Source organism: Chanos chanos, chromosome 13 (assembly GCF_902362185.1).
Source record: "Chanos chanos chromosome 13, fChaCha1.1, whole genome shotgun sequence".
NCBI classification, from domain to species: Eukaryota; Metazoa; Chordata; class Actinopteri; order Gonorynchiformes; family Chanidae; genus Chanos; species Chanos chanos.
In genome coordinates this window covers 8603423-8630635 of record NC_044507.1, presented here as the reverse complement: position 1 = coordinate 8630635, position 27213 = coordinate 8603423, and the positions used below count along the sequence as shown (strand labels likewise).

Sequence of the window (27213 nt, the reverse complement as noted above, 5' to 3'; positions counted from 1 at the left end):
TAGCACCACCATGCACTTGAAATTGAGCTAAATCTGCTGAGAGACAGCCAATAAAAGTTCTGAGATGCCTGCAGATGTGTGATATTCAAGCCTATGACAAATTAAAAAATGGTCATATTTTATTTCAAATTATGTTATGGGAGTTTAGAAACTTGAGAATACTGAATCACTATGATGAAATGAGATAGTAAATTTTAATATTTTGAAGAAAAAAACACAGAGAAAGTGTTTGAGGCTAGGGAGTAGACACACACTCATTCTAAAATTCTAAAATTTCCCCAAAATTCGGCGTGTTGGTGGCCCAAAATAGGTTCTTAATAAAGAAAAAAACTTGAAAACATTAGACCTTTATGATGTTACAAAACCATTGATTTCTGTGTGTGTGTGTGTGTGTGTGTGTGTCTCCATGTATGGCAGACTCCAGCGTACAACATTAAACAAAAACAACAGCTGTGTTTTGAAAGTGAGAAAATTATGTGTGTGTAAATATAATATAAATTATCACAGGACAGCCCTCTACTCCTAATGACTTGCATGTCAATAAAATATATTCCTGAAAAGAGCTAAGTTTGACATGTGGCACAAAAAAGTTCTCAATGCGTTGAGAACTTTTCTCAATGTGAACCACCATGTCCCTCTGACATGACATAAAAAGCATAAAATTTCCAATTCTTCCAATTGTTATAACCCAAGAGTTTTTCCTTTCTTTTCTTTTCTTTTCTTTTCTTTTCTTTTCTTTTCTTTTCTCTTGTTTTCTTTCCAAACATGATTTTTCAATTTTCCACAGGGGGACTATAAAAGTAGCATGGCCACAAAACTCTGGATAAAAACAAATATTTCAAAAGAAAATGAGCTTCTTAATATTGTTCAAAGAGTTCAAGTTTATGAATCTTTTTGAGGATGTGTTGGTTAATTGTAATAAATGGCCAACCATTCTACATTCACATTGATGGCATTCAACTAACAGTTTCTTTTAATTTGTCACAATATCAGTACAAATATTTAAGATAGTGAGGACAAAATAAAATAAGGAAACAAACAAACACATTATACTTCATGTGAGTTAACAGTCTAAACAAAGTTCAGTGAGAAGTATATATTGGCAACCCAAACACAATTTCATGATGAATTTCAATAGAAAAATATTTGCTTGTTGCATAGTTAAGAAAATGAGAGCAAAGAAAAATGTGTGTGTTGACATGAAAAGACATAGCAAAAGCACAACAGTTGTTGCAGGAAGTGCTGTTATTTTATATGATGTGTGGGAATGTGTGTGTGTGTGTGGGAATGTGTGTGTGTGTGTGTGTGTGTGTGTTTGTGTGTGTGTGAATTTATACCATAATTAAACAAAAAAAATTCTTGTGACCAAAGTTTCTAGAGGTCATCATGGCACAGATCTAAAAGGAAAGAAAAGAGAGAGAGAGAGAGAATTATTGTTAGTATTTCTTCAAGAATAGACAAATACTGACAATATATCATGATTTGACAGTGCTGGTCCAAGGATAGCATAATAATTTGTTAAATGTTTTATTATCCACAGAACACCTATTCATGATCATAAGTGAAGAATGCTAGGAAAGACAAATGTGCTAATATTATTTTTTAATTGTTACAGGGGGCTGAAGTTATCATGGCTGTTAATATCAGTAGTATTCCCCAGCCAGGCCTGCTTTCCCAGCAGTACCCACCACCTTTGCTGCCAAAACCTGGGAAGGACAATGTCCGGTTGCAAAAATTACTCAAGAAGACCGCCAAAAAGAAGGCAGCTCCACAGGCCTCACAGACACCTGTACCTTTTCGCTCAAGTTTATCCCCTGTGAATGAAGCCAGTCCTGACCTAGAACACAGTGACCACTCAACACCTCCCAAGACCCCAGAGACACCCACATATGTTGGCACACTGCACCCGCGTTTCAATGTCAGGCCTCTCTATCAGCACTCACCTTCCCCTTACCCACACCAGAGGGGCATAACTTATGGCAAGACAACAAGGTTTTCACCACAGCCATATGTTGCACCAAGCCATGCTTATACACACCATGTGGCACCACTGTTTTCATATACACCCCCGCCTCGTCCAGCTAGTGCATCACCAGTTATGCAGTCTGTCCCAAGTGGTGTAGGTTCCTTAACATCAGCCATGACTTCAGGATCTGAGATAATCATATACTCAGACACTATAAGAGATGCTGCACAAACGTCAGCCAGCATCCCAACCTCAGATGTTCTTACCATCACTCAGAAAACAGATGCCAGTTTAAGTCTTACATCTACTGTGATTACCTCAAAGTCTCCAACTCCTCAACTGACCATTTCTGATACCAGTAGGACCTCAAAACCTATGTTTGATGTTCCTCAAATCACAGTGTACACTGCCAAGACAACAGGTAGGAGATCACCTTATTATGGAGCAACACAGACTGTTATGTCCAGGAGTAGAACCCCTGAAATGAAAAGAGCTCCAACACCAACTTTTGAGGTAAGGAGGATAGTCACACCAGTGTCTGATCAGAGAAGAGACACAACACCAACAAGAGAAGCAAGAAGGGGTGCAACACCAACCTCAGAGATTAGAAGAGTTACAACCCCAACTTCTGAAATCAAGAGAGGTTTAACACCGACGTCTGAGATTAAAAGAGGTGCAACACCAACTGCGGAGATCAGGAGAGGCACTACTCCAACCTCTGACATCAAAAGAGGCCCAACACCAACACCTGAGACAAAGAGAAGCACAACTCCAACACCTACAGTAAAAACAGATGTAACACCAACAATGGTGAAGAAGAGGGTGACAACTCCAACACATGAGTCCTCATCGAAAACTCCTTCAGGGCGACCCAAGACTCCCTCACATCATGTGACACGTGCTAGAACACCTGTTTTTGAAATATCAAGACCAAATCCTCTTCTATTTGCTGTTTCTCCTATTCATATGGATGGTCGGAGATCCAAAACACCGACTTCAAGTTTAGTTGGGCCTAAGGATGAAAATAAACAGCCAGAACAGGTAAAAGAAAACAGTGTCCCTGTAATAACTCTAAATGGAGAGGTACACTCTAAAGTGGATTTGTCAGAATCTTCAGTTGCAAAAACACCCACTGAAAACTTGACAAAACCTGAGGCTTCAGTTCCTAAGACAGAATCACACGAAACTGCAAAATCTACAGCTCTAGATGGTCAGGGGAGCTCCAAGATTCCATCATATGATGTTTCTAAGCCTGAGGCGCCTACAGCTGGTTACCAACAGCCGAAGACACCGAGCTTTGAGCCTTCCAAACCTGTAACACCAACACTTGATTATCAGAGACCAAAGAGTCCCTCTGTTGGATTGCATAAGCCTCGGGTGCCACCATTTGCAGGTCAAAGGCCTAGGACACATGACACATCAAAACCTAAATCCAAGTCAACATATTATGGATTAACTCCTGCTGAATATGTTGCCTATGGAGGAATTCAGAGTTACACACCATCTTTTGCTGTCTCTAGGCCTAAGACACCAACTACCGAGGCTGCTATACCCCCACAGCAGGAATTATCAGCACAAGCATCACCTGCAGCACCTACAGCATCTACGCAAGCCCTAATGGTTGAAAAAACAACTCTCCTAGATGTTACAAGGCCCGAAGCACCAAGTAAGGAAACTCCCAGTGAACCTGCAAGTAACTTACAAGTATCTAAGACATCTGATGTTCAGAATGGAGCTAGTACAGTGTTACCACCTTCTGATGCATCAAAACCAACAATGCTTTCACATGATACAAAACCAGCGTCTGGGATACAGCCCCCCAAAGCAACAACTGAGGCTCCTAAAGAATCTGGTATCAGCGAAATACCTAAGGTTGAAAGTCCATCATCCCAAGCACAGGTAATAAAGAGCACTATTTTTGAAGCTCAGAGAACTGGAATTCTGTCTGGACTTCCCAAACCAAAGACACCCACCTCTGACACAGTAATACGCACAGCAAAAATTGAAAACAAAATAACATCTGCAATTGTAACAGCTGGAGCCAGTGTCAAAGATGAAACTGACTCTAAAAAGGAAGTAAAACCAGCCGTAACCAAGACTGGAAAAGTTTCAGAGGAGTCATTGAAGCCTAAAATGTCTTTGTTTGAAATTTCTAAAATTAGAGAACAAGCCAAAGTAGTGACTCCACCTCAGGATAAAACATCTAAAATATCAGATGCTGACAAAAGTGGAATAAAGCCGACAGAAAAACCAAAGGAGGACCAGGACGACAAGGAGAAAGTTGTTAAAGTTGATACACCTGAGGCAAAAGCCAGTGATCTACAGAGGAAGGAGTCTACAGTGGAAAAAAAGGAGGAGGGAGAAAGCTCCTTCCCAGCAGCTGGACCTCTCCTGAAAGTGGTCCAAAAACCAAAGGGCATGAAGTCTAAGGTCAGTGGTTGGTCTCGCCTCAAGAAACACATGGTAGAAGAGGTAGAGGAGCCCAAGTTTCCAGAGCCCGAGTCAAAGAAAGATGGTCCTAGTGAGGGTGAACAGAAGACGGATTCAAAGGAAGCTGCAGAGTTAACCAAGACAACTGAGAGCACAGAAGCAAAGGGCAAAGACTCCCCAAGAGCTACTAAGATGTGGGATGCTGTCCTTTTCCAAATGTTCTCTTCCAAAGAGAGCATAATGCAACAAATTGATGCCAGCAAAAGTGAGGAAGAGAGGAAAACAGAGGAAGTACAAGAGATATCAAAAGAAATCCCAGCATTTGCTCATCGCTTACCAGTTCTCCTCTATAGCCCAAGGTTTAACGCTAGAAAGCTGAAAGAAGCAGCCTCACGACCACTGACAAAGATCTCTACAGTATTTGAGATGGGGCTCATTGGTCGTAAACATAAAGATGAGGAACCAAAAGACTTTAATAGAACGGCCAGAGGGTTCGCAGCTGTAATCTGATGTAGGATATTAAATAGGAGACTTTTTTGGTCATGAGTTTACAGCTCTTTTCTTCCTCCTGTGTTCTTAATTATCAAATGGAATATCTGTTAAAATAATTTGAGCCACATCAAAATTACAGATATAAATTTGAATTACTAATGTACAAAAGAAATTCATTAAAATGTATATCTTATTGCCTCTCTTGCAGTCAGTAACCCTGACATGAAGGAGATAAATTTGAAAAGAAAAAAATCTTTGATGCTTTTGAGCAACTGAGAAATCCTTTAGATTTGAAAGTGGTGTAAGATATAGCATTGAGTTTTCTCTGATTAATCTTCACTGAACTAGAACACTGAATATTTACAGCCAACTTTAGCATAACTATTACTTGCACCTGCTTAGAATATGCAGGGTGTAGAGTAAGAAGAAAAACTAAAGCTTGCCCAAACTACATGCTCTCATTCCAGCCAGCCATGAGTTAAATTACATGCTTTATTTTCGTATGACAAACAGGCGAAAATTGTTGCTTGTTTAAGTGATTACAAATTGATGCAGCTTTTTAAAATGACATCATTTTTCTTAGACAGACTTTTATGTATGGTGCTTGATAATGGCATTGTGAAACATAAATGAGGCCAGAACAGTGTTCTGTGGTGGCAGGTGCTTAAACAAGCATTGTTTTCTCAATGTTTGTTTATTAATTGAAAGAACAGGATAAAATCCTGAAACTGAATTTTTGAAGGAAGCAGCTTCACAGTGAAAAAATGAAATAGTTAAGTCATATATGGGAGAAAGGATGACGGTGCAACTGTGCCATGTCATTTGGCAGCAGAAGTAACATGTAGAGTGAGATATGCACAGTATGTAGATTAGGTTTAACTTTTTAAATCAATCATAACAAAACTAAATAGAGATGTATGCAACGCATGGAGTACCCTGGTGACCACAGCTTGAATACATGATGTTGCATGGTTGGCATAATGTGAACAGACAGCTTTCATGAATATAAACTCAACAGTGACACAAAAGCTGATGATCCTTCTCAAAATCAAGATGATCAAAGATTTGACCTCCATCTTCATGATCATGTAGAGCAACCATGAATGCTGACTGTCAAAGTATATGCATGGCTGAAAGATTCAGACTATGCAAACTGTGCATCAAAGTGATAGAGAGAGAGGTAAATTTGAATAGTGTTTTTATGTTTGATGCTTTGCTTTTATCTTGCATGTATGTCTTACATTTAAAAATTGGACTTGAAACACTGTGTCTATTTTGACGGTAATGTGAAAATGCTTTGCATTTTGATGTGCATTGTATTAGATCAAATTAAATTTTATATATTTTTCTAATAAAACTGCTTGATTGGGAGAAAAGTCACAGTATACATTTGTAATTTAACACAGCTGATGTGTGTTGCCAAATTAAAGCACTCAGATAAGTGTTTGTTTGTAGCTATGTTCTGCATTTCCAGTCAACCTACTGTATTTATTTATCAAAATAATGTGATATTCAGAACAAGCAACCTGTTTTTACCCTCAGAATTATGATATGAACCTAACTATTTATCATCACAATACATCTGAATTTAGGGCATGTGATTTACAAACATTCACGAAAATTTTGACAGCTAGCTTTATTATTTATGTATGGTAACTATTTGCAGTATCCCTTCACAAGCAAGTAATCCACTGGTATGTTTTGCACTCTCTAACACTCTCACAGTGTATGGCTCTCTAATGCCTTTATTTTAAGGCAGAACCACACAGCCCACTCCTAACTTTCACTTTCCGGGAGGACATGGGTGAAATGAATAGCCACTCTGTAAACTTGCTCATACAGAAAATCTGGTGGAAAGAATGCTAAGACCTAATGACTGGTTGTTAATATTAGAATCAGAATTTGCATCAGAGTCATGACTATGCAAAACATTATATGCTATCATTTCTCATCAAACTAAAGCCCATATAGCGTATATTTATAGAGCATAACTCAAAGTCTGATCCCTCGGATACATTGCTTTGCAGGTGAAAATACCTCCAACAACATTCAACAAACACTATTGTGGTCTTCCTGAAAATACACAAGCAACTGTTTGAACCTGTCAACAATATATAGAATCTTAATCATTTAAATCGCACATGGGTTAACAGAGCTTAGCTTGAACGAGTTCAGGTCAAATATTTCTATTTCACACCTGTACTTGGCACAAGGCTGTAAGTATGGTTCAAGAGCTTTGTGTCAGGCATAGAGATGTCAAATCGTGAAGAGTAACATACCCACAGCATGCATTAGTAGGACTTTTACTTACAGTTACACTTTCAATTCTTCCCTTAATTGATAAGGGAGTAATTTTTATTCATTTTCTGCTCACATAAATGAATAAAAATAAGACCAAGATACACAAAAGAATCAACAAAACTGTCCAACATTCAAACTGTACTATTTCTAAACTACTATTTGTAATTGTCTGTTTTTGTTTTAGTCTTGTTCTCTATGCTGAAGCAAACAGGGCTCTATTTAGAGAGTCTTGTTGAATGTAATCATACATGGCTGGTATTAAAATTGGTATTTTCATCCTGTTTGAGGGTGGAAAACTGTGATCGCTAACTGAATGGTCTATATATACAAGCCTCTAGCTCCAGGATAGATTGGTTTGCCTGGACAATATCCCCAGTTGTATCCTAGTTTGATGCTACAGTGTCTGATATTTTCTTCATTTACAGAAATGTTCTTGTATGAGGGCATCAGACCAGTGCTCTTTTAACACCAGGAAACCACAGTGGCTATATTTTAAGGGGCAAATAGTGTCATGTTCACATTTATGACATGAATTTAGTTCATTTGTGTAAACTTTGTTGTACCACTTGTTGTACCATTTGTTCATGTCTTTTTTGTTGTTAGGAATAAACATAAATATTTTGTGACAATCTGGAGTAATATTGTATGCTAATTCAACAGACCCTTATCTGAAATTTTGAGTTTTAAGGAGTCCAGATGAAAGAACAAACTGTTGAGTGATAACAAAACCCATGTAGCCTTGGACTGTATGAAGCTCATAGTACAAACACCATCATATCAGATTTTCTGTATCATAGTCTTGTATGGCCATTTACAAAATCTAATTAACCTCAGTGTTTCTTATATAATTCAGAACTTGAAATATTTCATCACTTATATGGGCCTTAAGGGTCAAATCCAGTGGATGTGATGTCATTCGTTAAAAAAAAGAAAAATTCAAATCAGGAAACACTTGTCAAAGGCATGGTCTAAGATAAATGCATAGCACATTAGATGGTTAGGTGTAAAGAACAAACTAGCTCTTGGAAGGTGAGGTACTCATTGCTCTCGACTTTTGTGTTTCATATAGGTCCTGAAATTCTACGCTTCACTTCGCGTAGCTGCATATGCTATTATTTTCATTTTTATTTACATAGTTTTTAAGTGTGGTATATTTAACCTCAACAGGCCCAACCTTATAAGACTTTTGACATTCTCTAAAAAACAAAACATAAAAAAAAACCCCAGAACAAGACAGCTTTTTAGGCCATTTGAAAAATTACTTGACATTGGATCGCCATTTATTCATCAAATTCTGTCTCACTCTCCCTCCATTAAACTAGCTAAATCAAAGGTCTTTAATCAAGCAAGTTGGCATTAAGTAACATCATGTTGCTTGTCGGATTGATTAAGAAAAGTTTAGAAAATATTGGGATGCTTGTGTACCCCCAAACTTTAATTTGCCCAATTTTGATCTTTCATTTTGGCCAAAAACTGATTTGTAAGAACCTAATCAAATGTTTCAAACCTTGCTCTTGTAACTTCTTGTAAATGATACTGAACAGCGAATATTGCTTCTGTTTCTTTCAATAGGACAAACATTTAAATAATTTAACTTGCCATTATGTTAAAATGTCTATCTGTAAGGAGGCAAGCTAACCCACACGCAATTGTCACCGGAATATTTTCTCTTAATAGGCTATGGCCAAATGCATGGTGTTACCATGCTTTTCAAATTTCGGAAAATCAGAAAATAACTGACGAAATCTAGGTAAAAGTTTTTAAAAGTTCGTATATATGAAAGGTTTATATAAATATCCTTTAAAAGATAGACAAAGATAAATATTCAAATAAATAAATAAACAAATAAAAGCTTATGCTGAAAGTTATGTGCTTTATACCTGAATGTCAATGGCAGTTGATGAAGGCATGATTAGAGGCTAATGAACAATGGATCATGATGTGCTTTTAATTCTCTTACTTGATTTTCCATTTGAGTAACCGCTGCCATCCTCATTGTCAGCGGCAATCTTCTCATATTTGCCATGGCCGGTCACAACAAACTTGTACCTTTTGCCAGAGGGGGTGCCCTAAAAATAAAGGAGAATAAAAATAAGTTATGAGTGAGAAATATAGATAGTGAAGGAAAGAGACAGTGTCAGTGAGAAAGAGAGGGTAAGAGACATTGCTTCATCTGTTCTGCTCTAAGTCATTCTGAATACTGTTCTGGTTAAGCAAGACATAGTTGTCTTCCATGAGGGACTTGTTGGTATTATCAGAATTATCAACCTGTGCCTGCCATTCTGTGACTACTGATGTTTAGAGGCTGATGTTTAAAGCCAATGTGGCCTTTCTCTCTTGTGACTGAATGCGAGTCCATCAGGACTCTGAAAAATGCGGACAACACCACAATTGTAGGACTAATCTTGGAAGACAATGAAGACGCCTACAGGCTGGAGGTTGAGAAGTCATTAGGCTGGTGCAGGAAAAATGACCTGGTCCTGAATGAAAAAAAGACTACTGAAATGATCATCGACTTCAGAACAAAACAATCAATAAAAGCACCTATCCTCATCAACAGCCAACCAATTACAATAACCAACTCCTTCAAGTTGCTTGGCACACACATCAGCAATAACCTGAAATAGGACTTCAATGCCAACCATCTAATGTAAAAAGCCTAACAGAGACTCTACTTCCTGAGACAACTCAAAAAACACAGAGTCAGGCAGATTCTACAGGTCCAATTTTACACAGCCATAATCCAGAGCATCGTGTCACTTCCAATCACTGTCTGGTATGAAAACACATCTAAATGCACAATAAAGAAAATGGACAGAATTTTCACCAGAGCATCTAAGATCATAGGCTGCAAACTCCCCACATTGCACTCCGTATACACAATGCACCATCTCATGAACAATCAAGATCACAAATGACCCACTCCACCCAGTTCACCATCTTTTTCAGTGTCTCCCATCTGACAGATGGTATAGGTCACTAGGAGGCAGGACAGAACGCCTTAACCAGAGCTTTTTATAAAAGTTGTTAAATACACAGAAGTCAGACTAATTGTATGATATGTGGAGTTGAGTTCTGTATGTTTTGTCTTTTTGCACTTATGTTCTTATGTTTGCACTTTTGTTATGCACTTATTTTATGTCCTTATGTTTGCATTGGTATTATATGTGGTGTAGTGTTACAGCTATTCCATCTGTACTGAGATTAATTCCACCAGCCTAGCTTTGCACAGCATTCAGACTTCCCAGAGTTTCCTCCCAAAGTCTCTGTTAAAAGGCCACGATATGTGAATTATGTGAAGGTATATTTACCTTTGCTCCAGATGTAGACCTTTGAGTTGAAGAGACTTCTCCAATGATCTCCCACATGTTCTTCTTCTGTAACACATCTCCAGATTTAACATCCTGAGAAACACAGGAAAAAACACAGTTGAAAACTGAAATTCAATATGCAAAAATACAAAAACAATTACTGATTATGATTGTCAGAAAAAAAAAGAAAAAAGGTTAGATACTGATGAGCTCTCGAAATAGTGCCGACACCCACAAGGGGGCAGTGTTTGTGACAATCTCCCACAGATTTATCCCATCTAATTAACAGGTGACTTCAAACTCATTCATCTCACAGTCACGAGTTGGTGATAGGTGTTAATTTGACATACTTTGACAAATTAACTCCTATCACAAATCAGTATTGCCATGGCAGTGGAAATACTCTCCCCTCAAAACTACACCTCATTGCAAATGTAACCTCTTAAATGAACAAAAATTATTTTAAACTTCTTTTTTCAGAATAAGTTGGAATAAAAATGAGACTTTAAGCTCAACGAGTTCATATAAAACTCAGGCTAAACACAAAAAACCAAGACAACATACAAAAGAGATAAAAAAGGTGTCTTGGTGGCATGTATTAGCAATAAACTATAAATGGACAGTTGTAGTGCTATCCACGTATGCAGTTAATATACAGATTTCACTGGGGTAATGTGACACAACTGAAAGGGCAGACTGGGAGGTCATAAATTGGGTGTTACTTACAGATGGCCTGGAGGGGGAGCTCCTGCTACCTCCCTCAGGACTCCCCTTTACCCAATGAGTGATCAGGTCAGCCACTCCCACCTTCATACCTTCTGTGTCCTGAAACAAAGAGAGTTTTACATCAAAGACATGATGATCACCCAGGTGGCTTTCTGTGCTGAAACTCTGTCCGGATCTGTCAGTCATCATGCCCATTTGAAAGGATCAGTTCTGCACTGTGGGTTAACAGAGTGACTCACTGTGCACAAGGCATGATAGTTAGACAAGCTGTTAGGCTTGTATTAAGAAGGCAGCTGCAAGAATTCTCTCAGAACCACATGATCCGAGGTCACATATTTTTTGGAGCTACTCTACAGGCAAAACTATGACTACCTGCTTAACTCACTTTTGGCAGAAGTTATTGCCTCATGCTGATAGTGTGTTGAGTATCAGAGGATAAAAGTTATAGGTTCTTGAATTAGGTTCTTCATATTAGGTTCTTGAAACTGTACAACCATTTAATGAGAATCCGTTTTTTTTATGTTAGGATGCTGATTTTGCCATTTATTTTCAAGATTTTCAGATTTCATAGTAGATTTCTGCCCCTTTGTAGGTGGAAAACCACAATATTGTTCTGTTTGTTAGTCTGATGGTAGGTACTACAACTACTACTAATACTTCTACTATTACTACTACTACTAACACTACTACTACCACTACTACTACTAATACTTCAAGAAATGATTACAGCTGAAAATGTTACTCAAGGTATGCTAATCTGAAAGCAAGAACCTTTTATATTTCCATGTTCATTTCTGTCAAATGGGATATCTTTGTCTCCGGGATTATCCTCGACATCACTGTAGAGACTGGCTAATTTGACACTCTTAAGGGATGTTAAGTAAATTTAATGGGACAAATAATTAGGGGAAATTTACTAACCTGATTTCCATTTGTGTGTATATATATATATATATACATACAATATGATGTTTATAGGACTGCATAAAGAAAGATGCAGATCATCTAGCTCATGTGAACAAAAAAATCATAGGCAAGACAAAATTTCAATTTTTTTGGGGGAAATCCAATTCATGATTCTGATCGCTCACTTTTTGTATAATTATAACGTTTGCAGCTATAAAAATGTACCGACACGTGTGTTTGTGGGAGTATTGAGAGAATGTTATATTGAGAGAATGTTATCTTGAAAGTCTCTATTTGTGTTTCTAACCTTGGAAGGTGTGCCTTTGGTTGTGTTCTGGTTCCAGGCCTCTCCAGCCTCAAAAAGACTCTTTTTGGTAGCCACAGGCTCTGGAACACTTGGCATGTCAACTACTGCTGACTTTGTGGCCTTTACCTCTTTGGAGGAGCTCTGAGAAAAAAATGTACAGCATAGGAGACACAGGCAACTACATCAGTGTGCATAAAATCATGACATCAGCTGACTTTTTCTTTTGACTCTTAGCCTTAAAGAATATAAAAAGAAATTTGTGTCCACCCTTTGCAATTTTTGCACTGGATTTCCAAAACACTGATTGCACTACTCTCTCCCTCCCTCTCTCTCTCTCTCTCTACGTCACGTCTCAGAGTCTCAGACACACACTCATATTTACCACAGATGTAATGTTCTCGCTTGGAGTCCTTCCCAAAAAAGACTGAACCGATAAGAGAGTGACTCACTTAGATAACAGAGTGTTAACATTATGAGTATAGGGTTTTTTGTGTGAAACATGTCATAGCATGACAAAGTAAAAAAAAATAACGTAGGTCCCTCAGAATGAGGAGCCTCTTTAAAATGACTAACATAACTAATCTTATCAACAGGCTGTCTGACACAGTGCTACAGAAACAGTGAGAGTCTGGAAACTTACCTCAATAGCATGAGTGTACTGCTCAAGTTTGTCATCAATCTTGGATAGAAGCATTGGTGGCTGAGTCTTCTTGAAACTGTTACTGTTCCCAAAAACAAAGCTGTTTAGTCAAGTTATGTGAAACACGACACAGCAAAGGGGCCGTAAAAAGAGGCTTTGATCGAGTCTCTTGGTCAAAGAGCTGGTGTCTTGCAAAATAAATAAATGAATGAAAAATAATAATAATAACAACAACAACAATAATAAGGAGTGTTCTTGTCCCCTGTGCAATATCATGTTCCAACACTGACCACAGCTCAGTACTGACAACGTTTTTAATCACAGCGACTTTTCAGCAGCAGCTTCACGGGTGGGATATGATGAAGCATCTGTCGACATTCACACTGGCTCACAGGCTCAAAACAGTCGATTCTAATCGTAGATTCAACCGCAATATGACTTTGCCATAAATAATGAGAAAAACCTCAGTAATCCACATTGTCAACTAATTGAAAGAAAAAAAAAGAAAAGATAAACGAAAGACAGGCCCTATTCAGTGACAAAATAAACTCTTGCTTCTCATGAATGATGACTTTAGGTAGGAGAATGTGCTCTCTAAATAGAGTTGCAGGCAGACAAAGCTCTGTGCTGTGTCATTGTACATTGTACATGTGTACGTAATTGTACAGAAACAATTATAACCATCCCCCTGCCCCAAAATAGACAAGACTATAAAGACTAGGAGCTGAGATTTAGAGACTTTCAGAAGCCCATCACTATTCCCTAACATGGCCTGTTTCCCTATATTAGTTGACATGTGTAAGATTTTACATGAATAAACAAGTGATGATTGGCACGTGTGAGTCGTTAGTGATATGGTCGTGCAATTAAAGAGCTCACAGAAACATGTGTACTGGTCTACCATGACATATATGGTACAAAAAATCTCAGCTCCAAGCTGTTTAATCACTAAGAGGGAAAGAACGGATTAGTAAAATTTCGGCAGACAGCCAGCATAAATGAGGATTAGTGACTGCCTCAGACAGCATGGAGCCTTGTCTTAGTCACCAGAGGAAACACACCCTAAACATCTGGTTAAAGTTAAACTACCCATAAATCATGTTTGACAAAGGTGACGCTCCAAAAGGACTATAGAGGTGACCTAGGACACTCACGCTCATATATGTCCTAATATCAGACAATGGTTAAGTTAAAAAACACGCTTTTTGTATTTACCTAGAGATACATCGGAGAACTCAAAATAAATTAAGGATTTGTTTACAGAAAGTAAAATTTGTACTTGTGACTTAAATGAGGAGGTGTGCAAGTGTTTTGCTGAAGTCAGCAAGTAAACTCACCTTTTCTTCAGAGATCGATTTAAAGATTCTGTTCTCTCTGTGATCTGAAACAGATGTGAGAGTTTGGATAGGAATTACTTTTTACCGACTGGTGACTGGGGTTCTCTATTATCCTGCACTATCACAGATTTAATTCATAAGCTATGAAAACAGTTCATGCTTAAGAGGGGACCCCTCCGATTATATGTAATACCGAGCATAATCTTTTACTGGTGAGTTTCTGTGCATAGATGACTTCTTAAAGGAGGTTTAATAGTTTTCAGATCTATGCACTTCAGAAATGTAATGACAACATGCAGATAATTTCTCATCCTCTCAACTATTCAGCCTATTTACTCCAAATGTCATGAAGGTTGCATGACAGCACTCTCCCATTTAAAGTGCACTGTTGCTGGCCCTCTCGACTTTTGAGAACAAGCAGTTCCATGGTAAAACGGCATAGGATCCTTTTGAACCATGGCATTTCATATCCTCGACAGAAACAAGGTCCACTTGTTCAAAATTAGTGATCTAGTGCAAATTAAAGAAGTGGCAGAGTAAAACAAGCAACTTCTGAGATAACAGTTATGGAGAAACAATTTATGAATTTTTTGAGTGGTTACAGGTACAAGAGGCTGGCTGTCTAGAACATTAATACTAACATCTTATTAATCTTTACATCTGATGGTAATTAGAGAAGCTTACTGTCTTGATGGGCTTTTATCTCAGGACTGGTTAAAGGGGCATGTCTTTTTGAAGAAAACCTACATGGGTTTTCTGAGTGGGTGCTCTGTGCTAATCTCTGGACAGATGGTACTCTACAGGCCCCGAAATATTAAAGGTTTCTGGATAGAAATCTACGCCTATGATGATGTGTATGAAGACGTGTGGTGAAGACAGTGCAAACATTCAGAAGAATACCAAACCACACAAAGCATACGTGCACATTACAACCTACATGTAAAAGCACACACATGCAACTTACAACATTATATGGAACTGATCATCTGGAAAAAAAAAAAACAAGATGGAGGCATAACTGAATATCTGTCTTTATAATCACAGACAGTACTTTATATGAAAGTGGCAGTATATTCTATTGTAGAACAGATTTGAACTCAAATAATCAAATATTTCTGCTGCAGTATGAGTAAAGAAATGTGGCAAGAGAGAACACCAGAGATTTGTATTACTGAGTTATTTATTGAGTAATAGCTCAAAGCAGTAATAATCCAAAGGACATTTACCTTGAAGGTAGGACTTTTGGGACTGAGTGGGTTAAATGTTTCGTCTCCTTTGGAGCAGGTGGTGTTGAGGCTCTTCAGCCGTCTTTCAGCAGCCTCCGTCCTCCTCCTTTCTATGTCCTCTTTCATCCTTTTCTTCTCGTCCTAAAAGTAACCGCCCACAGGTGCTCGTGATCGACATCAAACATTTCAAAATATATACACAGATATATCTTGGCTACGGCACTATTTACATTTGTTTACATGTGGTTGTATTTAAACATGTTGGTGTCTCCCTGTACTGTACCTCCTCTTTGGCCAGTCTCTGTTGTTCCTCTTCCTCCCTTCTGCGCTCCTCTTCCTCGCGAATCTTGCGTCGCTCCTCCCTCCTTTTCTTCAGCTCCTCCAGTTCCACCTCTGCCTCAGCCTGCCGCTGTCTGAGTTGCTCCAGTTCTTGACTTTCCTTCTCCTGGTGGCTTCGACGGATTTTCTCCAGCTTCTGTTCTGTCTCATGACACACCTCCACATCCTCTCTCATCTCTGGGGCTAAGCCCGTGGCAACCCTGAATGACATACAAGAAAAGATGACATCATCCCTGCTGAATTGCATTAAAATCATCCCCGGTGAACTGCATTAAAATTGTAATTTTGTAATTGTAATTAGTCTAAAACTGTTATGATACCATTTCTGTGGAAAAGACAGACATGCATTTGACAGTCCCAGGGACTGTCCCTACTACTTCCATCTAGCATGCTCTGCTTTCAGTGTGCGGTAGGAACACTTGTCACATATTTATTATGCATATTTCCAACCTTGGAGCCTTCTTGAGTTTGGTCAGATGTGATGTCATTTCTTCAACAGCTTTGTCTTCGCTGGTTGTGGGAGGCATTTTATCTTGTTGCAGGACCACTTTAGACATGTATGAAACCTTCACCTCTGTCCTCTTGTCTTTCATCTAGACACATAAAATGTCGTAGATCCTTTATTAAATACACATTCCTGTGTTTTCGAGATGAGGTGTATGGATGCGCATGTGAAGACGTTAAATACGAAAGACCGTGCATACCTTTTCTTCTGCCTCTGGTCTTTTAACCTCCTCTCTCCTCCTTATGCCTCTTGCCTCCTCATCTCTCCACTCATTTACTTCTCTGTCTCTCGCTCCAAACTCTCTCCTCCTCTCACTCAGTCTCCTTGCTGGCTGGTTATCCACTTCTTCCTCACCCTCCTCTTTCTCAGATGATCTCTGCGGGCGAACGGGGGTGGTAACCACGGAGCGGACGTTCTCTTCTCGTTTTGCAGCTCCAGCTATTTCTCTCTCCTCCTCAGCATGTCCATTCTCCTGCCTCAGTCGTTTTCCCCTGTCTAACCTCTGAGTCCAGTCACTGAAACCCTCGTCCTCCTCCACGGCAGGGGAACTGCTGGGTTTGGACTCGCTCTCATAGCTGTAGGGTGGGACAGAGCATTAAGGCATTATTTCAGTATCTGGGAAACATACAATGTGTGTTATCTGGAGAATGGAGAAGTGCGTAGAAATGTGAACGAGCATCCCTAGGTTCTCCTCTACCACAAAAATAAAGAAATACCTTCAAACAAGACCATGTTTCAGGTTAGGCAATTAAACATACATTTACTGCCTTTTTTTTCATTTCCATGACTAACCCAACTGTTGCCAAACCAATTGTTACCAAACTTTTCTAGTGCGCACATTGGATAGAGAAATACATGGCCCTTGCCCTCAAATATAATTCTTGGACTGAAAAATGGAAAGAGTTGTTTAAAAAAGAGAAGTTTCAAGAAATGCCACACCTGCTAATTTTGAATGCCTCACTGTAGCTCTGTGATGAGAGGTACAAAAAGATTTTTACATTTGGTGGCATGTGTGCAGTGCAAATCTGCTTCTCACTGTATGAAAACAGTCTCAATGTGCATCTACCTACAATCTGTGAACAGACCACTCTTTAAACTAAAATTCCATTCTTAAAGGGTGAATCAGTTTTTTCTCATGTTGTCCCACTACAGAAAGTATGTGAGTGTTTTAGCCATATAATCACTTCATGAGGGTTCTGTGCAAATTAACAATCAGTCAGGCACAAACAGCTGTGTGTATGAAAGCAACGCACACTTGGGGCCCACACACCTGTAGCGGTGCGGCACTGAGGACTTGTAGGGCAAAACTATGCACTGAAGTCATTAAGTCCACCTATTAACACTACCAGTCAAACATCAAAAGCCATCCAGGGAAACAGATGGAGCTCTGTTAGCATTTTTGGATGATGATGTTGTTGCCACAGATTGGAGGAGAAAGCACTCAGGTGGGTGTGGGTAAAAACCTAATTTTACTTAAATTAGGGAGGGAGAGAAGAAAGGTCAAAACAACAAAATCTCTGTGTGAACAGGTCACTGGATGTTGAAATGCTACATACCACATGGGGTTGCTCATTTTTCAGTTGAATGTTATGCTTATGGGTCCAGAACACACCACAGTCTTTTTAGAAAGATGAACAGATTATTGTGGCGTTGGTGAAACAAAACTGAACTGTGACATTCTTTTGTGAGGCTGACACGGACCAATGTCTTGACTCAGTATACAGTCTGAGATTTCTTTAGCGTGTTAAATGTTGGACAGAGGACAAAACAGGAAAGCTCCCCATAGTTTAAATGTTCTGATATATGGTATAGTTATAAAGATTTCAGGCATCTGTATTTCAGACAGCTAGTCATTTGGCTTTCCCCTTCTCACAGGTACAGTCGGTTCAGAAAGAAAATGTTGTGAAAAGCAACAGCTGATAGCTCAAACAATCTAGAATATAGTAGGGAGCTGCTAATAAGTGCCTAACATATGTTTTTGTTCACCTCTCCTGCCAAACATACACATGGGCTACTCTGCACTCACCTCCACTCTATGTTTTTTCCCCCTTTGATGCCTGATGCCTTTTTCTTTTGTGCAATTTAACATCTTATGGCAATACAAAAGCTTGGTTCTTCACATTTTTTCCCATACACTTCACTGGGGTCTCTTTAGAACTCCTGAGCCCGCACTGACTTAGAATATGCCAAGGTTAAAAGTGTTTCATTAATACAGAGAAAATGAGGCGTGTACTTTTAATGATACCAACTTTACCTCACATCATTCTCTATTCATTAAGAAGGCTGCGGTGGAAAAAAAAAAAAATCTATTTCATCTTTTAGGAGTAGCCTTACAGGAATGTGTTCCAGTGAGTGATTAAGCAGATTTTCCACAGAGGAAATATAAGACATTATATATCAGTGTAAAGAACCACACTCTAACACTGATTTATCCTTACTCGGAGTGAGTCCTTAATTATGGGGTTGCTTAACGGTGATTTTTTTTTTTTTTAAATACAGAATTTGAGAAAATACATAAACTCTCTTAAACAGTAAATTTAATTCATATCATTTTAAATGCACAGTATATACTTAGCATGTAGAATATGTCATGTTATTATGTCTAACATTATGCATGTATTAAATACTAGATTTATACTAGATTTGGGAACAAAATCTAGTTCTTCGCAGCATGTAATGGGGGGGGGGGGGGTGTTACATCATGCTTCTGCTCACAAAAAATGTCTTACATGAAACAACAACATAATTATAAACTCTTGACGTACAAAATGCCTTTTACCCATAAATCTATTTTCCATCTCCTCCTCCACAGTTTTAAAGGAGATTTAAGAAGACTGGTCCTCAAGAAGTCTATAATTGTATTGATTAATAGGAACCACGCTAAGGTCTGTGACATACAGCAGTTTCCAAACACACACCATAGTAAACATTCTTTCATGCTTATGTAATCAAGAAAGGCCAGCTGTGTCTTCTCTCTGTAATGGGGAAAAGGGGCGGGGGTGAGGCTGTGGGGGGGGGGGGGGGGGGGGGGCACTGTAAATATGTAATCCATGGATTTTTCTCAGAGAACTCACTGTCTACATGATGTTAAAAAAAACTGAAGGAATAAATCGTAGGCCAGAGGACAGGGATTGCCTCCAGCTCTGTAACTTACTGACGGAACTCAGACGGGGACGCAGTGTCCTGAAGGGACCCAGCTGCGTCAGACAGGCTGTTCTCTTTACGGAAGGCCTCCCGTGCCCTTCGCCTCCGCTCACGTTCAATCTCCTCCGCATCTTCAATACTCCGCTGGGCCGTCACTCTGTCAGGAGAACAAAGGAGGGAATTGAGAGTCACTGTTGAAACGACACGCGAACGATTTTCCAACCGAGTGAGAAACAGGTTTTTGGGGGTTTTTTTTTCGTTCCGACCTAACGAAATGCTGACTCATCCGCACATCCTTTAAGGATTTCTCTAAACAAAGGCTTGTCTAGCTTTTTAAAGGACAAAAGAAAGAGCCAGTGAGAACATCTGTTTTAAGGTACAACACTGGTCATGATTGAGTGATGACATGCTGTACCAGAAGGGATGAATTTGTGCTTATCTAAGCCTGTAAACATGATCACATCCCTTGCTCTGGCATTTTGTCTGTGCTTGTAGAAACATGTGTGTGTGTATATGTTTGTGGTTGCGGTGACGGAAAATTTGTTTAGGATCCCCAGTAACAAAAAAAAGCTTGTGTTGTATAAATAAGTTGCAAACTGTGGGCAACGAGAGACAGACCATATGCTGCGGCCAATATGCCTAGAATATCTCATGTTTCAAAGTGACTGCATATGGACTTATCAATACATTCCTTCTTGGTATCACATTACAATAACATCAGGGTGGCTTCTGAATCAATTAAGGCAGCATATGGGTCACCAATGGGTCCATAATACCTTCCAGACCCTGCAAGCCATTAAAGTCATCACTTCTTGCCTTTGCTGCTCTCTTGTGTGTCGTTAAAAAAAAAAAAAAAAGTCAACACATTGTGCCTGTGATTGAAACAACTGTTATCTTCTTTCATTCTCAGGATCGCTGGCCTATTTTAGAACAGTCTGGATTCTAGATTTAAACTCAGCCCACTATCTCTCCTCTTCTTTTCTCACTATTGCATTACCTCACCAGGCCATGTCCTCAGGCCCTTTTTTTTTTTTAAAGAAAGCAAGCGAACAGCATGGGAAACAAGCAACAGGGTGAAAAGGTTAAAAAACAGCTGGACTAACCCACAACTTTCTTTCCTTCTTTCTTTCTTTCTTTCTAGGCAGCATTCTAAGCAATTTCCAGGCCTTTCATTATATCTCCTACTATATGTCCTTATGGGATTTTCCATTCTTGGCACCAGGCACTAATGTGATGACCAATTTGTTGCTGATTGGTTTAACAGTATTCATTGATGAAATTCTCCTCCCCTTTAGTCTACAGAAGCCACCTTTCACTCATCTTCATTGTCATTAACTGGCTCCATATGGGAATATGATGTTGTAAGGCCACAAAAAAGAAAAAAACCCCTCTACCTTACATTTAACTTACATTACAGTTCCCTGCACTGTGTGCGCTTAACTTTCTCAGCAGTACTCAGAGAGACCAAATCCTGAGTTTGGGGAATGGTTTTGCTTTTTTGCTATTGGAGAAGATAAACAGGCTTTGTGTGAGAACTGCTAGAGGCTCATACATTCTGTATTAAACAGGAAACTGGGTTGCTTCAGAATGAGCTATAGCTGACAGTAGAATAGTCTCATCTAGTAAGCAGAAGAATGACTCAAAATGCTAACAGAGCGCCGGGTACCAGAATCAGTTGACTAATATTACTTGCAAATACAAATGTGTCAAAAATGTTGAGCTTCAGATTAACAAATGCTGTCTCCTCTTTCAGAAGTCAGCACATAAAGTACCTTTCGTGTATATATTTTCCATAAATTTTGAGTAATAATGAATATGAAGCCTTCCACATGTTTTTCTCTCTAATAGACTCCATGTGACAAAGTGAGTACAGTTTGTGCCAAATGGATAAACAATCATGAAACTAGTCGAACTCTTGAGGTTAGATTTTCCCCAAAGTACTATCTTCATATTATTCTACCCACAGCTGTACCATTGTATCCAATGTTCATAATGGTTTTTGATGATTGACATAACAACTCATAAAGATCAGTTATCATCTGAAGTTATCATTATCTGAAATTATATGGCATTTCCCTGCTGGGCAATAATACTCAAGGAGCTCATTATAATTTCACTTACTGGCACAATATGATGAACAAAGAGAGAAGGAAGAACAAACATGTGTCACATCCATTGTAAAATCTAGGGCAGGACTCATGCAATTTTGTTAGATATTTTAGTGCCTGAAGAGCTAAGAGATTTGCCAGACACCTTTCCCTTCAAAAAGTGATGCTACAGCAATGCAGATATTGGAACTATTTCCTCTGCGTAGCCTACCGCGTCCTATAGAAAGGGTGACGAATTTAAATGAACCTTTATTAATGCCAGTTAATTGTTTCTGTTACCAGGGTGTCCTGATTAGAGCTATACATCTTTGAAATTGTCATTTAGCTAGTTTAACAACTTAGCTCGATGTGGTAGCCAATTGTGTAGTTTCCATTTGGAAAAATGCAGCACTGGGAGCTATGAAAGTCAGTCAACCAAGTAACAGATAATGTTAGCCGGGGTCGTTAAGGATAACTTAGCTAGTAGCATAGCCCTGGGCCGACCAGTGCATTAGCTTTGAATGTAGCTAGATTATTTGTTTGTAAATAACTTGTTACACTTTCCATTAACACACAGTTTAACCTTCTGAGTTAAACCCGCAGGCTGTCTGAGTCAAATCTGACCCCAACATCCCACAAGGGCTAAATGGTGTGTAAGTTTTCCAGCTTCTAAATATACTGGCATAGTTAAGAGAATACATCTATTTCCTTCTCCTCTCCGATGCGCTTGTTTTCCTTTCTTGATTTCTTAATATAAAGTATGGTGAAAAGGCTCACATCTTGTGACTTCAGTTATTTGTGCTCTTCATCATCCATTTTGTATCATTCAGAAGTTGTACTACACATTTTTATAGCCTCAGGATGAAACAGCGATTTCAGAACTGCTTTTTGCGAGAGTTGTCAATAGGGAAAGACAGAAGTGTGAGGAAATTGGGACAAGATTTAATCTAATCTCTAAATTTAAGCCCTCAGATTGATTATATTCTAATGACCTCAGTTTTAGATTATTGTTTGCTGGCAGATATTGCTAAATAAAAAATGTACATAGCACAAGTTATGTTGAGTGCAAGTAGCTATGATTTTAAAACATGGTTTTCCTTGTCTTGATACAAGAAAAACAATCAGAATGTGAATGTCGCATAAATTTAATAAGGTAGTAATATTAAGGAAAATATCCCTTCCAATATCTAAAAGTATAATAAATATGCTGATATTGTGACCCGGTGGACAGAAACTTCAGTAGAATACTTTTCATAAATCTGTAATGATGTGTTAGTCATAGTGATGAGGTGTAAGTCCATAGGGTATTATGTATTTTTGAAATTCATATAACATAAGTTGCGGGCAAATATTTTGAGTATTGTTATACTTTAATGGGGTTTTTTTTAACATCCTATCTATTTCCATCTGAAGTTCAGGAGTGCATCACTAAAATCATTTTATGGCAGCTGTGGTTTATGCAAAAACTGTCAATTAAAAAAAAATCATCTGTGTATTCCCAAGCGATTTAGGCCAACATGCCCTCATATATCTCTACCCATTTATTTTATTGTCTGAAGATTTTCTGCATTAGAAAAAAGTGCTCAGATCTGACTTTCTTTTTGGACTTCCAGGGGAAAAAAGCATTCCCTTTGTGGTGGATACTGGTGAATAAAAGTATTGTTTCCTCCAACTGCTAGTGGAAGGCCATCTGAGGTTTGCAGAGTAATGGGTCAGATGAAGTCATCATCAAATCAAAGACAGATTTCAAGAGTAGAAGACATTATTGACCCAGACACACTCAACCCTAAAACAGATTTCTACCAGGATGCCTCAAGCCAAGAACAGCCAATGGCAATTTAGAACAGGAAAAAAAGCATATGTAATGTGCTCGTAAGGAACTTGTAAACAGCATACAAAGATTAGCTTTAGCTCTGGGTTTGAAAACACGGTGCTGATCTGAGTTTATCTGTTTCTGACACTCATGTCACTTCGACATCTGTACATGCTCAGTCTGCAGGTGAAGGCTATTGACCGACCTCACACACTATCTGAATAAACAGGCCATATGAGACTGATTTGTGAGTTATACAAAACAATCACCTTCATAGTTTAAACTGAGTGATATAATATAGCTACAGTCTTTTTATTTGAGTAGGTTAGAAAAAATGCACTATACTGAAATGAAAAAAATGTTTTACATTTGCTGCAAATGAAGAATGCGAACGAACACATTTACTTAATTCTCTTGATTTTGGTATAATCAGTCATTCTGGTAAAATGCCCACTGCAATCATGGCTAACGCTAATCTGCTTTAGGAGTTCTCATGTGAATAACTCTGGACAGACTCAAATCATGGCTAAAATATTTTCTCTCATCGTCCAGTTGTTCAGTCTGTGAGATGTTTGCAATTTAATCCAGGCAAGACAAACTGGGCTGTCCCCTGTCAGTTCAAGTAGACGTTAGTCATCATGTTATGGCTGAATGTCTAGACCCCATTATGGAGACATAAATGGTGCACAGCCCATTGCCCTTTGCCACAGTCTAGAAACTTCTGAGCCCTATTTGTTTATTTTCACAGGGACTCTTCTCAAAGGTTCTCAGCAATCTACATTTTTGGATGATTTTTAACTCTTTTTTTTTTTTTAAAGTAATTTTAAGTGGCTTTGGAAGCATTGAGAGGCGCTGTAACAGTTCTTTGACAGTGAGCTCTGGTCAAGCGGAAAGAATGGTAAAACAGAATCTCTCGTGAAATGTCTCTTTCTCTGTGTAAGCTCCAAGAGAGACACAAAAGTCTGTGTGGAGCTGCCCTGGAGTGTTTACCTTGCCTTGTTCTCAAAGCCTGTCAACCTTTAAAAAAAGCAATGTTCCACAGAGATGGCATAGGGTTTATTGCCCCCTTCACTCAAAAAGCAAAGCCTCCCACATTCCTCTGTCTCTTATCACAGTATTGTAAACAATGACTGGGCTGCATAGGGCCCAGGGATCAGGAGGTCATGGCTTTAGCTACAATGAAAGAATCTGTAGATACAGGTTTGAGTGCAGTGTTTATTAGATACAGGCCTCCTAAGCCTTACCTGAATTCTTCACACTTGACATCACAGCTTGATCAAAGCTAATGTGAGCACAGTTGCTTTCTCACTGAGGTGATTCATACCAGATCTGCCTGATTTGACCCTTTTGTCAAAAAAAAAGGGGAAGGTTATCACCTGTTAACCCCAGTCTTCTGAAACTGCCTTTATCTCAGTATTTCCCACTATTGGATTTCAGCCTTTACTTACAACGTCTCACTTTGCGTCACAATACTTTTCTGTTATCTGTTAGCATTTCAGCATACCCTGTAAGAACCACAGATTACAGGGGCAAAAGAGCACTGATGAGGTGTCTGTAGAAGATGAGATCTCTGTCTGTGGAAGATTAGATCTCTCTCTTTTTTCTAACTTCCACTTTGACAAAAGTGCGGTGTCGACCACGCTATCATCTCGTCCAGTGTGTAGTCTGAAACATTCTTTTCCACTGATGTTTATAATTCTTTGGGGAAGACACACTGACAGCGGAAATGTAAAATAAAGTCATGTAAAACAAAGAGGGCTTTAAAAAATGCAGTGTCCTGATATAAAATGCATCTGGTGCATGTCCGTACAGTTCACATGGCAGTTAAGAAGATGAATGCGCGGCAAAGCAGTGAAAAGCTGCCACATTGTGTGTGAGAAAGAGTTGTTTTGGCAGAGCTTAAAGGAACTTGGGAAAAAAAAAATCCCCCCCCCCCCCTTGCCATCAATGCAACCTGTGTGTAAGAGTCAGAGTGTCTTTGACAAAGCATACCTGATCCACCTGAAACCTTACCACTGCAACCATGAATAGAGTGAAGAGATCCACTGTTTGAATAACCTTCTCATACGAACTCTAATCATTATGCATTCCATTGTTCTCTGTGTTTTCCCTGCATGTTTAGTCGCATTTTTCAGGACACCAGTCTTTCCGTACTTCTCAGGTCTCTACCAAATGTACAATTAACTAATGATTCTCAAAGAAGCAAATTCTTATTACTTTTTGTAGAAAGTTGTTTATCTTCCCTTTGTGCTGAGTCCTCTGCTGTTGATTCTGTGTTTCTGAGTGTTTGGACGTACGTCTTTGATATTTTATGCTGTTCCTTGCACAAAAACCAATCTTTTCCAACATACTTCTGAAGAACCCCTGAACCCCAGCAGCCCCCATACAGAGAGTAAGTCATGTCACTAGCTGTCACCCCAGACATGGGTCATAGGGGTCAGTTCCCCTCAACCTTAATCAGAGGGCTATATTCACTCTCTTCCTCCAGAGCTGTGCAGTGCACCCTAAAGAAGCAATAAACTGTGGAAAAGCACCAAAGCCAGCTCTGCTTACATAAACAATGCAAAACCAAGGAATGTGAGTTTTAGTGCAGATACAGCTGAAAAGGATGTGAAAATGATGGATCGTAGTCTTAATTCCAGTACAAAATTCCAGAGTCATAGAAATATACTGCACATTGGATATCAGTTTTCTGTTATGCTAACATCTCTTCTGTTCTGTATGATCCTATTTGCAGGACTGAAACTCTTGAACTAAAATTCTATTTTGAGTGCAAAATTTGACTCTTCAAGTAGTTAAAAACAAACAAAGAAACAAATCATTAGTCATTTTCTTTACTTCATTGTATTAGCACAATAGAGGGCCTAGAATCCATTAGGGTAAAGTCATTTTAAAATATTCCTCCATAACATGAGACAAAAAATTAAACATGCTCTGTATCCCAGCTAATCATTGTGTCAAAAGTGTCATGATTGGTTGATAGATTGAGAAGAAAACAACTGTGTTGGAAGAAAATGTCATAACCAATCACATTAAAAACAGACAGCTACATGTAAAAAATGACTATTTTCAAAATTTATAGACCTTTGCTACAGAGTATCCAGCACAGTGCAATTATGATAAAAATGATTAAGCTTCAGCATATACCATTGGAAACAGTCCAAATTTAATAAATTATTAACCCAAGCTTGGCTTGGCAAAGCCTGAACAAAGAAAGTAGTGTAGCACACTGATTAGTTACTCCTCTACCCTCTCACCTGAGAAATCTCTGTTTTTTAAATCCCTGTTTTATGCCTCAACCATACCCAAAGATTTTTCTCTCATCTCACCTCAGCAGGTTCTGCAAACCTTGCTTGCTTGAGCTTCTTCTCAGAACTGCACTTGACATGTCCCTTTTGTGTGATTTTGTCTCCTTTGACAAACGTGTGAGTAACGTCTCCTTTTCCTCCACACACACACACACACACACACAAAAAAAACAACACGGCGTCTTTTCTGTGCAATCCCAGAGCGTAAAAGGATAGTACGTAGTTATGCAAGGAGTTTTTTCTTTTTCTTTTTCTTTTTGGGATTCCTTTCTCTCTTTTTCACTTTCACAAATGCAAGGAGACACGGCACAGCTCCCTCTCAGATCCTCTCCCCAGCCCTGCCTGTTGAAAATATCAGGAGGGATTCACACGGCA

The 27213-nt window shown here is 38.8% G+C and overlaps 2 protein-coding genes across 2 annotated transcripts; both read right to left on the bottom strand.

Annotated features, from left to right (window-relative positions):
• Positions 1-866: 866 nt before the first annotated feature.
• Positions 867-27213, bottom strand: lsp1a (lymphocyte specific protein 1 a). The gene is made up of 13 exons (XM_030789837.1): positions 26860-27213; positions 19641-19787; positions 16686-17061; positions 16432-16574; positions 15926-16181; positions 15643-15783; positions 14417-14460; positions 13080-13161; positions 12440-12580; positions 11227-11325; positions 10501-10593; positions 9150-9258; positions 867-1397 (listed from the first exon to the last, which is right to left on the bottom strand). Exons 1-13 carry the CDS (start codon positions 26916-26918, stop codon positions 1375-1377), a joined length of 1713 nt encoding a protein of 570 aa, XP_030645697.1. The 5' UTR covers positions 26919-27213; the 3' UTR covers positions 867-1374.
• Positions 4080-5070, bottom strand: LOC115826138 (uncharacterized). The gene is given in 1 exon segment (XM_030789838.1): positions 4080-5070. A coding segment is annotated over 1 exon segment (678 nt). The 5' UTR covers positions 4834-5070; the 3' UTR covers positions 4080-4155.

Coding starts and splice junctions, on each gene's coding strand:
- lsp1a (XM_030789837.1), bottom strand. CDS start 26,918: ATGTCAAGTGCAGTTCTGAGAAGAAGCTCAAGCAAGCAAGGTTTGCAG. Junction 16,575..16,685: donor GACCAGAGGCAGAAGAAAAG/GTATGCACGGTC, acceptor TTATGTGTCTAG/ATGAAAGACAAGAGGACAGA. Junction 9,259..10,500: donor GGTCTACATCTGGAGCAAAG/GTAAATATACCT, acceptor CTTTATTTTTAG/GGCACCCCCTCTGGCAAAAG.